Raw genomic sequence first — 14,503 nt, 5'->3', positions numbered from 1 at the left:
ATAAACTGGAGAGGCTCTGATAATAGCCCGATAATATGTACACCGATTCAGTGCAGTCTCGTAAAAACTGAAATCAGTAAATGGCGTTAGTATGTGCTGCCCGTTTACACTGATTTCACTCCAGTTTCACAACAATGGGACGGTCTCTGACTTTTATAGGATGGTCTGTTGTATTAAGATGAAGGAGGATAAAGCATATAGAGTATAATGACTGTTTTTTCCCTTTTTTTGCTTTTCTGTATATTTGCATTTTATCCATGATTGAGCCCACGTTTTATGTAGTATTAGCATAATAATAATAATAATAATAATAATAATAATAAGAAGAAGAAGAAGAAGAAGAAGAAGAATTGAATTGTGTCTACAAAAGCTCTTATTCTGTAATCATGTTTTTCAGGTGTTTTCAAGAGTGTGTTTTTGTGTCACTGTGGTGGTGAGACGGTGTTTTGAGAAACCGTCCTACTTTGGCAAATCGTCCAACCTGCATTATAATTTGACCCTAACCCTAACCATAAGAAATATTCACAATGGGTTAAAAAATGATGTAAATTTGGGGGTTGTGTTACGCGCATGCGCAGCGTTTGCGCAGAAACAACGGTTAGGATGGTTTGTGAAGTAGGATAGATTCCCAGAACAACACGATACTGCAGCACCGCTTTAAGTTCACGTTCTAATTCAGATTCAATGGCTGTTGTCCTATGCATCCCCATAATCATTTCTCCGCAGCACGGCAGCGTCACCCAGTGGTAAGAAATATTACTGCATCAACATAGTGTCAATGAGAAGCACACAGGAGTAAAGTTCTGCCCATAGGAATTTTCCGTGTGACTCAAAATTACTTGATATGTTTGAGATATGTTTTCATTTGCAACAGAGAAAGCACCCATGGTTAACTAAGCAAGCTAACCTGTATAACTGCTGAACGTTAACTGTTCTAAACTTGTAACTAAAGCAAATAGAAAGGCTGACCAGAACACTCGCCAGAAATAACCGACCAATAGGGGAGAACTACAGTTCCCAGCGGCCATTGCGCCTTTTTCTGCAATAAATAAAGAGTACAACGAAAATAAATGAGGGGGATATAAAGGAGACACGGGCATTATTCTTTTTAGGGAAAATCGCAAATTCAGTAAACAAGATGACAGGAAGAAGACGATTAAACGCAAAAAAACAAACAAAAAGCGGACTGAAATCTCGCGTGATTTCAGGCTTCCGGAAACTAGAATAGCATGAGAGCTCTCCGAGGTGCTGACACTGTCTTGAGTATTACTTGTCCTGCCTCAGACTAACTAGCTGCATATTTCACGCATTTTATACTCATATATTTTTGACTTTTAACGTCCAGACATCACCTCAGGTAATATCTAATGTGCTTATCTTGAATGCAGTAATCGTGTCAGACACTCAGTGTCAGACACAATGATACTACTGCATGTCTTAATGGTAGAGGAGGACTGGACTGTGTGTTACAGATCTGTTCATGTAAATTAGTTTGTTGCATTCTTGTATCTCTTATTCCCTCTGTGTGTGCGTGTGTCTCTCACAGACTCACTCCATTACTATAAATTGCATCATTTTTCTATTCTTTTTTTTTTTCTTTTTTCAGATTCTGGCGTAATGGATGAAAATCATGACTTGTCCTTGTGTTTGACCAACACCCACAACCCCTGCAGCAGCAACAGCCCACCCAGCAGTAAACCTGGCAGTGCTCCACAATGCAACGGGGTCTCAGAGCGCCGGACAATGCTGCGGGTGTCTGAGTCCCATGGACTGCAGCTCCTGGGCATGCTCAGATCGCTCAGGGAGAGAGGCTTGCTGTTTGACTTCACCATTAAGGTGCAGGAACGCAGCTTTCCCTGTCATCGCTGTGTTCTTGCAGCATGTAGTGATTTTTTCAGGTATCTATCTATCTATCTATCTATCTATCTATCTATCTATCTATCTATCTATCTATCTATCTATCTATCTATCTATCTATCTAAACACATGTGTCTTGGGTTTAGGGCCATGTTTGAGGTGGATATGCGAGAGCGTGATGATGGTTCAGTAACGCTGGGTAATCAGTGTCCAGCAGCGGTGGCTTCTTTCCTGGACTTTGCCTACTCTGGGGAGGCGCTCATCACTGATGGCAACGTAGACATGTTGTTTCAGCTCGCCTCTTTTCTGCAGGTAGAAATGCAACTGCTTCATCTTCCTTCTTACCCTTAAACATGTTCATTTTGCCATGACTTCCTGGGATACTGCAGTAAATCAATAATCTTATTATTAATAGTTATTGTACCAGACTGTCGGGGTCAAGAGAGAGCTGAGTAATCACTGAAAGAGTAAGATCATGAATACAAGCGGCCAAAATGAGCTTCCTCTGCACGGTGGCTGTGCTCAGCATTACAGATAGGGCAACGAGTTCAGACATCTGGAGGGATCTCTGAGTGGAGCCGCTGCTCCTGCGTTTCAAAAAGAGTTGAAATGGTTTGAGCATGTGGTTAGGATGCCTCCTAACCAAGCTTCCCACTGGGAAGAGACCTCAGGGTAGACCCAGAACCTGCTGGAGAAATTATATTTGTCACTTGGCTTGGGAACACCTCGGGATCCTACTGGAGAAAACTGAACAGTTTGCCTCAGGAGAAGGATGTCTGGAATGCCTTGTTACCTCTTTCCCCCATAAAGATGACACTTGATGACCTCCCCTGTACCCTTGAAAGACAAGTTTCGACACCTCGGTATTTATCAATAAAGATTTGGTTGGATGATCATTAGAATAGTTTCAGGTTTTTTCTGAGGCTAGGCAGAGACCATTCTCACTGACCTCTGCTGCAAACCTTGATGCATTTTGTTCTTCAAGCAGGTATGAAATATAACAGAAATAGTTCAGTTCAGAAGGAGCTTCAAGTCTTACTCCTATTAGGCTTTAAAGGGGTAAAGAGTTAAAGACCGAACACTTAAAATGAAAAAATCTATAGTTGTGACAGTCAGCTAGGCACTTATCTTCTTGTTGCCAAATGTCATTTTAACATGAAAATTTCCCTGCTCTTGCTGTTGTGCCTTCAGGTGTCTGTCCTGTCCAAAGCATGCAGCGACTTCCTGATAGGAACCATGGATCTTTATAACTGTCTGTCTCTCTTGTCTCTGGCTGAGGGATACGGCTCAGCCTCTCTCCTGCAAAGTGCCAATGAGTTTGTGGTCCAGAACTTCTTTGAACTCTCCAAAACGCAGGACTTCCTGGATATGCAGGTGAAACCCAATCTTGCACCTAAACATTGCATCTATGCAGAGAAAGGCTGGAGGCTGATCAGAGTCTCTGTTGTAATTTATTCTCTATATCCAGTTGCTAAACACTTCATTATGTCTGACTTAAGAACTAGTTAAGGCTCAAAGCACCAATGATGTTGGATTTCTTGCATATTTGGTGGGATTTTTCATATTATTATTGAGATATTTTGGTTCATTGTTATAACAGTTCTGAAATCCATTAAAGCAAAAATAATATGCAACTCTTATTGTTTTATGTATGTATTGTTATCATTAATAAGCCCAATAGTTAAGCTAATGGTTCCTCTGCAACATGTAAAAAACATTGTATACACAATATATTTCATTAAATCTGCTTCTATATCAGTAACAAAACATCTTTTTGTTTCATGTTTTTAAGCTGACAAATACATCACATTAAAAAAAAGTAACTCTTTTCAGGTTAATGTCTTGGAGTTGTGCCTCAGGTCAGATGCTCTAAACGTGCCCAGTGAGGAGGCAGTGGTGGTGTCGCTCCTTGGATGGATTCGCCATGATCTCCCAGGAAGACAGAAGCTGATGCCGGGATTGCTGTCTCTGACCCGGCTGCACCATCTTCCTGCACCTTCACTAAAGGTACAACCGAACCTTTACCTGTACTGGGTTTAAAGACTTTTTGCAGTTTGTGGATTTGTGATCGCATCACCTTTCCTGTGTTGACTCTTACATTCTCTCTTAGTCTCTGTGTGATTCTGACCCTCTCCTCTGCAACGATGAGTCCTGTCTCGCCCTTGCGTCAGAAGCCCAGAGCAGACAGACAAAGCACAATGGCCTGCTCACTGATGCCAGGCCTTCCACCACGCAGAGTTATATCTACATCCACAAGACAGAGGAAAATGGAGAGATCCGGCACACCTTCTGCTACTGTCTGGAAACAGACCAGTGGAAAGAGCTGGGCACAGGGCAAGAAGAGGGGACAACTATGATGCCAGATCCACCAGGATCTTACCTTACCAGCTATGCTGAGAAGGTAAGGTTTACAGCATCAAATGAAATAATGTCAATTTGTGAATATTCTTTATAGTTATATGGTGCTGTTTACTAGAAAAAGGCATCATCTTTTCTTACTCTTTGTCCTTGTTGACTAAAGATTTTGATCACCATCTTTTCTGCTATCTACTGGATTGAAGATGTTTGTCACAGGTGGTTGCCAGGGAAATTGCTGCCGGGCGATACGCCTCCACGTGGCTGAACCTTTCCATGATGCCACTGATGAGGTTTGGTGCTTCTGTCCCGTGACCTTAACCTGCACACCTGGAACTGCCATGCTTAAGCCCAGAACCATGCACACAGCTGTAACGTGCCTGGATCGAGTGTATGTCATTGGAGGACGGACCAAGGGATCCAGAGGGGGGGCTCCCAGTCTGCTGGAGGTAACAGTGTTGGTTGGGATATGCTTCCATTAGTAGGTCATGGAATCAGTCATGGCCAACAGTGTTGATCTAATTCATGTGCGGTGTTGGATTTTAGGTGGAGTATTATAACCCTTTGGCTCAAACCTGGCGCTCTGTCAGTCCACTTCCCACTGCTATCTTCTACCCTGAGGCCAGTGCTTGTGGCAGTGTAATCTATACGCTGGGGTCAGAGGTGGAGATCACAAACTCCTTTAACCCCTCACTCGACTGCTTCTTCTGCTATGACGCCCTGCAGGACCAGTGGAGCCGCCTGGTGGCAGAGTTTGGCCAGTTCTTCCACGCTACACTGGTCAAGGCTGTGTCAATTAATAAAACACTGCACCTCTGTGACTTATCTACATACAAAGTGAGCAACGATTTAGTTTATCAGTCATGCCATTGCAGCCAGAGAGCCTTAAAAAGATTCTGAAGCTTAATTCTGTGGTAAAATACACTGAGCTTGTGTAAAAGTGTCCCTTTTTTTCTTTTCAGGTCTACAGTTTTTGCCCAGAGACCTGCGTCTGGAAGGGTGAAGGATCATTTGAATGCGCTGGGTTCAATGCCGGAGCAGTGGGCATGAGGGACAGAATCTACATTCTGGGCGGAGACTATTCACCTGATGAAATCACTGATGAGGTTCAGGTAGGATAGAAAACTCACATTTATATTGCTAGGAACTGAATAACCTTTACCTTTAACCCAGACCCAGACAGAAGTTTACAGACTCTTTATGGGCATGGATGTCATGATGATTTTGGGCTTTTAGTGATTTCTTTGAACTCTTTTTTTTCCCCAGAGCGGGATGATTGTAAATCATACGTTTTTAATGACTTTAAATTCAAACTTGAAATTCGAATTTATTTGGGAATTTTTTTGCAATCCACTCAGGGTCAAAGGCATGCATACAGGCTCAAATACATACACGCATCCTTTTTTCCCCCCCGCCTGTCCCGTTTGGTTCTTTTGCCATCAGAATTATTGTCTAAAGGCAAAGAAAGATGCCCAACGGATTTACATGCACACATCCTAATATAATCCTAATATTTGGTTAAATGTACTTTTGCAAGCTGCAGACACTTTTGGTAGCCATCAACAAGCTTCTGGTACAATTCCAGGTATTTGAGCAGCCTTCTCTGCAGAAATAGTAGAGTTTATTTAAATTGCTTGGATTCTTGGCATAGACCTGGTTTTTCAGCATCACCCACAAATTTTCAATAGGGTTGAAGTTGGGGATTTGGGAAGGTAATTCCGGAAGCTTAATGTTAGCCTGTTTTATCCATTCGAAAACTAGTTTTGATGTGTTTGGGATCATTGTCCTGTTGGAAAAACCGATTGTGTTTAAGTTTCAGCTCAGCTAGCTGTTAATTTTAGGTGATGTTGAATAATTTGAAGGTCTTCCTCCTCCTTCATTATTCCATTTCATTTTACTTATTGCACTATACCAGTACCACTGGTAGTAAAACTGTATGGATACTTTTGACCCTGTAGGGATTGGAGAAAATACAAAAACAAATTTAAAGTTCTGCAACCAAATTTTCTTAAAAAAAAAAAAAAAAAAAAAGTTAATATGTATATAGTGTACAATCATTCCAGTCTGGAAAAAGCACAATTCAGAGAAATCATTTGAAACCACAAATTACCATGATATTCATGCCTATGATGAGTGAATTTCTGACTACACCTGCACTCTTAGTTTTTACTAATTTAACTGTCTACTGTTTTCTTTCTTACTACCTACGCAGGTGTACTACAGTGGGAGGAGTCAATGGGAGGAAGTGGCACCCATGCCCAAAGCACTCACAGAGTTCCACTGCCAGCTCATCAGCTTCAACAGATATAGAGACCCGTGGGGTGATACAGCATAACTGATGGCAAACACATACATGCCCACCAACGCAGCAAACATGCAAGCGAAAGTTTGATGTCTGTGTGAATGAGCTTCCCTCGGCTTTCCAAACTGTGTGCATGACAGACAGCTAACACTTCAAGAGAGAATGCTATTCCCGTATTTAACCAGCAAATAGACACTCTTGAAACATAGCTCTCTTTTGAGAGAGTATCGTAGCCAAAGATAGGCAACTGACACCACATTTCCTGTCACAGATCATCAGTATATGTGAACACATTAACCTAGTCTATTTATTTTTTTATTTAGGGTCAAGTTTGATCTTTGTATTGTATGTGCGGAGCTCCTGTCATCATAGGAGCTTTGCTGTCACTCTAATTATTGCCCCTCCCATGGAGGACCCCTTTAGAATTCTATTTTAGTATCCGAGTATTTTTTTTGACAGCATGTTACAGATAGAAAATCCACATAAATAATTAGCATGTTCTGTAAACTTACCAGCCTTCTTGCAGCTACAGACTCTGTTCAGGAATTCAGACTTCTTTCATTTTTCTGAATTTGGGGATTTTGATTTTGATTTTTTTTGGCAGGAATACACAAATTATGCCACAGAGAGCCTCTGGGAGGCAAGCCTCTCTTGCTTTTACTTTAAAGGGGAAAATCAGTCAACAGGTCAACTTTTGAAAGCACATGTCAGTATGCACTTTAATCAGCTTGCCTTTATTCTGTTACTACATTGCCATGTGTCCATGCATGTTCTGGTTCTCCTCTCCGGGTGCACACAACAGTTTTTCATGTGCACTTTATCAGTCATAGAGAAACACTCTGTAGCTTCAAAAGGATAGTATAGACTAAAGTTTAACAAACCTGCAAAGAGCAAATGTGGGTGTGAATCATGACTGCATGGCAAGTTTGTGCTGAGAAACAGAAGCTAAACAAATGAAAGACTGTTTAATGTTAAGAAGTGATCATAAACATAATGCTTCAACAGTCGTGTTGTCTTGTTTTATGAGTTTGTCGTGTTCATCCCTTTGACAAAAAAAACTGAAAAATTGGACACAACAGCATTGTTAAATGTGTTGGGCACTTAGACATACAGACTATGGTATGCACTCCTGTTTATAGTGACATTGCATTTTTTTTTAGAGTTTTCAAGCCATCCCATTTGGGTTTTCAACAATTTTATTCTTATTTATTAACCCTGACCACTATGCTGTGATTTCACATTCATGGCCTTATTCAAAAAAACTAAACAAAAAACACTAAAAATACAGATTCTGAACTATTTTATCCTTCATAGTTTGTCCCGGCTATAGTAACCACTTATTGTTGACCTCACATGAATAAGCAGAGCTATAGGTGTAAACACTGTATTATAAAATTTAGCCAGCAGCCAAGTCTTCCGATAACCCGACGCACGTGTCTCTCCATCCCCTCCGCCTCACGTCCGTTTCCTCTCTCATTGCTTAATTTTTTAGTTCTGGTAAGATTTCACCAGCAACCACATCAGCAGCACAGTGATTAAGACGATCATGAAGTTGAGGAACAGCTCCTGCACCGAGCGATCCATGGCAGCGTGCTGGATGGAGAGGATAGGTGAGACAGTCGAGGAGAGGTTGGTTGCTGTAAACTTTTAAGACAGAGGTAGGAAAAAGAAACTGCGTTTCAGTTGTTAAAGTGTAGACAAAAATGCAATACACAATGGTGCACATGCTCTGTGCTGGTTTATGCAGTCCCTGTTACAACAGGTTAGAGGGATCAGTGACTTCTCTGCTGAGTTACTGTTTACAGTCACCAAAGGTCAGCAAAGAAAAGGACAACAACATCCCCTCATATTAGCATGGGGCAGAAACACACGCAAAGCATACACCCTAATACACTAATAAATCAGGTTAAACATGTTCTATACATTTAGAAGTTGGGCTGTTTTGATATGTGCCATTAATAGCTTAGATAAAACTGGCAAAACTGAGGCTTTGCTGAGGACAATAGCACAAAGCCAGACCCAGTCGCAGTCGCTGTTACCTTGATTGCTTGGCTGTGATCGCACTATGAACAGGACAAAGAGAAAGCAAATGTTATCGTCCGCTCCTTGCCTTGCCCTCCAAGAGAAGTGTTTCTTCTTCTTGGAAATGTCTCGATTGCAGCAGTTCTCCCCGTATCATCTGTTTCTTGCTGTTGTCCAGTTTTCTGCTGTTGCCAGGGGCACGGCCTGCTCCTAAAGTAGCCAACCTCAGTGGACCGCCCATGGTTCACATACACACCGACTGATGTCACACACCAATTAAACAACCAATAGAGTGTGTTATTTTCCACAATCTCATCCACTGGAGTTTTCCTACCCATAACCATACAGAGTCTGTTTCTCTCGCTCTCATACACACACACACACAACAGAGGAGGGTCTCAGGGTTATTTATAACACATTATTGGAGATACTAGGTGGATTACAGTTGTTCCAAACATAATACTTATATCATCCAATGGATATAGGAAACTAACAATATCGCCCAGTATCAGAGGAATTGTCCTCAGGAGCAGTCTCTTCAAAATGTAAAATACCAGGCATGCTTGTTTTAAACCAACTAAAGCCTCTGTTAACCAGTCACCGATCGAGTCCCTTCTCAACTTAAAAGCAAAGAATTTGTAATGGCCCAAAAGTATCGTCAGTATACACACTTACGTGGAATTTCAAATAGGTACTGATTATAGAGGGGTGTCAAGCACAGTGGCTTGCACCCTTCATTAAGTTGCTTATCCTTGATGGATGAAGAGACAGAGGATACATAATGCTCTTAGTAAAATCCACACATGTGGATGGGCAAAGCAAGAAATTAAACCCCTTGATTATGCCTGGACCTAATCTGAATTTCTCATCTTTTCTACTGATTAAAGAAATTGTTACTCAGTGCTGATTTGTGGTTATTATCTTACTGTTACTTTTTTTGACAAAGCCAGGCAGGGCTGGATAGTAATGGGATGGATTGGTATTATATATCAATATAACAAAAATTAGCAACTATAATTAGTTTGCATGATACGTATCTTTATACCCACCAGCCATAGTGGTAGCTACAACTGTTCAACTGCTTGTAAACACAAATATCGAATCAGTCAATCACAGGGCAGCAGCTTAACTTAGGCTAGCAAACATAGTCAGACACCTGCTGAAGTTCAAACTGAGCATAAGAAAAGGCAAGAAAGGTGATTTAAGTGAGTTAGAACGTGGCATGGTTGTTGGTGCCAGGCTGGCTGGTCAGAAACTGCTGATCTACTGGGACTTTGCCACACAAACATCTCTGGGGTTTACAGAGAACGGTCTAGAAAAGGCAAGCTATCTAGTTCTCAAACAACCACTCGTTGCAGCCACGGTCTGCAGAAGAGCAGCAACACGATGAATCTTGAGGCAGCTGGGCTCCAGCAGCAGTAGACCACACCATGTGCCGCTCCTGTCATCTAAGAACAGAAAACCGAGGATACAATACAAACAGGTTCACCAACATTGGACAACAGACATTTGGAAAAGTGTTGCCTGGTCTGAAGAGTCATGATTCCTCCTGCGACATTCTGATAGTAGGTGCAGAATATAGTATAAACGTCTTAAAAGCTCGGACCCATCCTGTCTGGTGGTGTTGGTGTAATTTTGTGGGGGATGTTTCCTTGGCACACTTTGGTCCCCTTAGTACCAACTGATCATTGCTTAAATACCACAGCCTACTTGAGTGGTGCTGACCATGTTCATCCCTTTATGGCCACACTGTTCCCATCTTCTGATGACTGCTTCCAGCAGGATAAAACACCAAGCCACAAAGCTCAAATCATCTCCAATTGGTTTCTTGAACATTGAATTCACTGTACCCAATGGCCTACATAGTCACCAGATCTCAGTCCAAGAGTGTTCCTTTGGGGTATATTAGAACAGGTAGATTTCCAACATGGATGCACAGCTGACAAATCTGCAGCAACTGTCTGACGCTATCATAACATTCTGGGTTAAAATATCTGAGGAATGTTTCTAGTACCGCGTTGAGTCTATGCCAAGAAGAATTAAGGCAGCTGTGAACAGTGGCGGTCCTAGCCTGTTTGGCGCCCTGGGCGAACACTCCCTCTGCCCCCCCCCCCCCCCCCCCCCCCACACACACACACACACAGACACACACATAAAACATATTAAGGATTGTACATTAACATAAAACTGTTGTCGGAACCAGACTGAATTTCACCAGAGAAAGACACACGCACACACATGAAGAGAGAGAGTGTATGCATAGTATGCATACACTCATACAATGAGAACAGGACAAATCAACAATTGACAACAACTAATTAATATTAAAATCTGTAACATAATGTTTGGAGTTGAGTCTGTTACTGTTGCTATATTTACCATTTCTTCTTGGACCAACTGTAATCCACATTATTTCCTTAGGGATTAATATTAAAGTATTCTGATTCTGATTGTTTCAGGATACATGACCTGCCATTATCCAACGACACATCTGCTTACCTGTATCTTTTGCTCGTTTCTCCTCCTCTTCTTTTCTATTTTTTCTAAACTGAGCACCTGATGGCTTTGAACTTTTCTTGTCCATCTTCCATTGGTTTTAATTTTGCACTCCAGTATGAACACAAGTCCCCCAACTCGAGGATCACCACAACATAACCTAATAGACCCACGCCTTAGTTCACAGATTCACTTTGTCTAAGGTGTATTTCTGGGATTTCGCATAACCCGGGATTCAAATCATGAATACATAATGGGCTTGGATTTCAAACATTATGAATGAAATGTGCTCTATTTGGAAGCAGCCGCCCCCCTCCCCTGTGTGTGAGACTTTAAATCATCAAACTGTAAATTATAAATTTTAAATTGTTATTGATCCCTTTACCCCGAGTCCTAAAGTGTATATTTATTTTCTTACTGTTCTTGTATTTATTGTTTGTTTTCTTGCACTGCTGTAACTGAAGCCTCATCATCCACAGCTTTCCTTTAATAGAAACTAAATTGAGAATAGGTTTTCGTTCTTTTGTGGATTCCTGATATTCTGTATTATGCTCGTGCTAAGAGAGGATTTTGACATTTCATCAAAGCAAACATCTCACCTCACCTCACACTTGACAGCTGCTAAAAACTGTGTTATCTCTGACCTAGTGTTAAACCCCCTTGACAAACACACTTTCTCCTGCACACACAGAGGGGCCACAGAAGGACAAAGTCCAAGCACAGATCACGTGAACCTTTCCATCGCAGGATTCCAAGGCCATTCCCAGAGGATTAAACAGATCAAACCGGTTGAATTTTATCACCCTGCTGCTCTGCCAGCCTCGGACCAAGCACTATTTCACCCAGGGATTCCCATTGTCACAGAGATCCAATTCTGGGGTGATTGAATAGCACAGCGTGAATTGTGCTGGCATCTCTGTGCGGGGTGGACTATGGCCCACTGTGACAGCTGTGTGTGCATTTAAGATAGAAAAGTGCTGGGAGAGTTGCCCTCTAAATCTGAGGGGAGACAGAGTGGTGTCAACAAGGCCTCAGAAACACCATTCCACAGATTCTGGGACACTAGATGTGTGTGTGTGTGTGTGTGTGTGTGTGTGTGTGTGTGTGTGTGTGTGTGTGTGTGTGTGTGTGTGTGTGTGTGTATACACATCCATTTTCTGAATGCAATATCACTATGTTTATTCTGATGTGTAAGTTAATGTGGTGACAGTTTCCAACTGTAAACATTATGGAAAATAAATAACAGCAGTAATGTATCTGAATCAAAGCAACACATCTAAAATATAAGTTATGCTTTATTTATTCCAGCTCTAGTGAAAATTCTTTTGTCGTGACAGTTACTACTACTACTACTACTAATAAACATATTATAGTAATACACAAAAATAAAATAAAATAAAATATTACACCTCCTAGACCATCAGGTATCTATTCAATGCCTGAAGGTTCTTATCTATATAGGATAATGTGGAGTCATCATGTTGCCTAGCAACCAGAGCAACAAGCTAAAATTACCCCTCTTTATAATTTGTAAACTATAAGACTAACCACATTGTATGATTTTTATTTCATGACAAGAACATCCTATTTATAATCACGCACACTGAATTATGCCTAATATTTTCTGATGCCACCATGTTGCCTAGCAACCACCTAGCAATAGGCTAATATGACCTGGTTTTAGTTTTAACACCTTATGAACACTATCATTTTAATCTATTGACAGTAGCATATAATTTATATCCACAAAGGCTGAATTACACATGTCTGGCAGCCACCTAACACCAGACTAAAATGACCTATTTTTAGCATGTAAACAACCAACCCAATATCATGGCAAAGCATGAAATGCAGAAACTGCAGTACATCCAGAAATTGCAATATCTGGAGGGGGAAATAGTATGTTTAAAGCCAAGAAGTCCGAGTGACCAAGCAAGTACATTCCTGGGTCCTTCTATCCTACAACAATTAAGCTAGGTGGCTAATTTGTACTTACATGTAAATGTGTAAGTAATGTCTCTTTAAATGATTTCCTGTGATTATTTTGATGATGGCTTGAAATAAAATCTCCCCTTGGTGGTACTACAGCTTAACTGCAACTTACTGCAATTTCTGCATGCTTGTCTATTGCACTCTTGGTGTTAGTATAGTATAACAGGCTGCATTGTAACAAGTGGGAAGAGGAACCTGTATTACATGGCAACTTCATTTTATAACATAAGAAAATAATTCTTTAGCTAGCTACTAACTAGCTATGGTATGGTAAACTAAGCTAATATTAGCTTCTCAATGGCGTTTGTGTTAGAGCAGACAGCATGTGTCTGAGTATGGTATGAGTCTTACCAAAAGACAGCAAATCTAATTTCAAATTACAATCTAGTGTTTAGATTATAACAAATTACTTTAGAAGTCTTGTCTCTGAATTAAACCTGATAGAAATTGAATATTTTTGCATTCCCCCAAAAGTGGTGGAACATATGTTTTTTCCATTTTATATATTTGTGTAGCCCTAAAAGGTGCATTTCATTCCAATGCCAGTAAAAACATCAATTGGCTTTCTTGGCCTTAGGTTGTGGAAAATATCATGTCACAAGTTCCCCATATTCATTAAATACTGTGGGTTAGTCTGAACATTGGTCTATAAATAGCTGGCACTGGAAAATTATTTAGCTCACAACTTTGCTCATTTATAGTGGCCAGATCTTTGCCATAGCAATTATCAGAGGATAGGACTTCATCCCAGCTGACTGCCATTCTGGCAGAGAGATTATACACAGATCAGATGGATCTCCAAACACACTTCTCAGACCTCTAAATATTTTGACCGGTTAAAATGTTTCAACATAAGATCTGCTGCTTTAGCTTCTATTTCTGCCCATCCTTACCCCTCCCTGTTAGTCCTTGAATAGGCTAATCTTTTGTCTTCTGCAGGAATGGTAATATTTTTGTGTTGATGATTTGTCATTATTACTAATTTCATGCTTCTCTTTCTCCATATGCATGAAAAGACATAACCACCATTGGCAGATGTAGAATATCTTTGATAGACTGCAGTTTTTATAACTCACCTTTCTCCAACTACCAACCATCTGCTCACACGTCTCCAGAGAGAAGCAGACATCAGAGTCACTATTTTAAAAGGCAGCATCTGGTTTCTTCATCCTGTGGTCCCAGCTAATTACAATACAAAGATGCCAGCAGCAGGAGTTTGGCAAATAGCTACCGGTCCTGCATTTCAAAGGTTGATGGCATGCCTCAGGTTACAGAAGTGATTCCACTTGTGTTCTCACCATTACATTGCTTTTGAGATTTTGGCTGGTGCTGAAGGTGAAACTGCCCTTGAACGATGGCATGAGGAATACCTGAATTACTGTGCAGCTTCAAGCATTTCCACTTGGTGCAATGTTAACGCTAACTTCTTCACCTTAGTATTTAAGACATTTGTGTATGGCCAACCAAATGAGAAATGTA

General features: G+C 40.9%; 2 protein-coding genes across 2 annotated transcripts; one reads left to right on the top strand and one right to left on the bottom strand.

The window, feature by feature from the left end:
* The first annotated feature begins 1,228 nt into the window (after positions 1-1,228).
* Positions 1,229-6,556, top strand: kbtbd3 (kelch repeat and BTB (POZ) domain containing 3). Its single transcript, XM_085379817.1, has 10 exons — positions 1,229-1,357; positions 1,607-1,898; positions 2,004-2,169; positions 3,049-3,231; positions 3,691-3,864; positions 3,968-4,258; positions 4,419-4,661; positions 4,759-5,049; positions 5,175-5,324; positions 6,425-6,556. The coding sequence occupies exons 2-10, from the start codon at positions 1,618-1,620 to the stop codon at positions 6,545-6,547; spliced, it is 1,902 nt and encodes a 633-aa protein (XP_085235943.1). The 5' UTR covers positions 1,229-1,357; positions 1,607-1,617; the 3' UTR covers positions 6,548-6,556.
* A 657-nt stretch (positions 6,557-7,213) lies between these two features.
* On the bottom strand, positions 7,214-8,765 carry sln (sarcolipin). Its single transcript, XM_085379818.1, has 2 exons — positions 8,554-8,765; positions 7,214-8,158 (listed from the first exon to the last, which is right to left on the bottom strand). Exon 2 carries the CDS (start codon positions 8,096-8,098, stop codon positions 8,003-8,005), a length of 96 nt encoding a protein of 31 aa, XP_085235944.1. The 5' UTR covers positions 8,099-8,158; positions 8,554-8,765; the 3' UTR covers positions 7,214-8,002.
* Positions 8,766-14,503: the final 5,738 nt, after the last annotated feature.

This window comes from Rhamphochromis longiceps, linkage group LG14, assembly GCF_057381845.1.
Source record: "Rhamphochromis longiceps isolate RC_006_pf linkage group LG14, R_longiceps_female_GT1.1, whole genome shotgun sequence".
Taxonomy (NCBI): domain Eukaryota; kingdom Metazoa; phylum Chordata; class Actinopteri; order Cichliformes; family Cichlidae; genus Rhamphochromis; species Rhamphochromis longiceps.
The sequence above is the reverse complement of the archived record's forward strand: the minus strand, read 5'-3'. Positions and strand labels throughout refer to the sequence as shown.

Excerpts from the sequence above, each read along its gene's own strand:
- kbtbd3 (XM_085379817.1), top strand. The coding sequence starts at position 1,618 with ATGGATGAAAATCATGACTTGTCCTTGTGTTTGACCAACACCCACAAC. Across the intron at positions 2,170-3,048 it reads AGCTCGCCTCTTTTCTGCAG|GTGTCTGTCCTGTCCAAAGC; the intron begins GTAGAAATGCAA and ends TTGTGCCTTCAG. Across the intron at positions 5,050-5,174 it reads GTGACTTATCTACATACAAA|GTCTACAGTTTTTGCCCAGA; the intron begins GTGAGCAACGAT and ends TTTTCTTTTCAG.
- sln (XM_085379818.1), bottom strand. The coding sequence starts at position 8,098 with ATGGATCGCTCGGTGCAGGAGCTGTTCCTCAACTTCATGATCGTCTTA.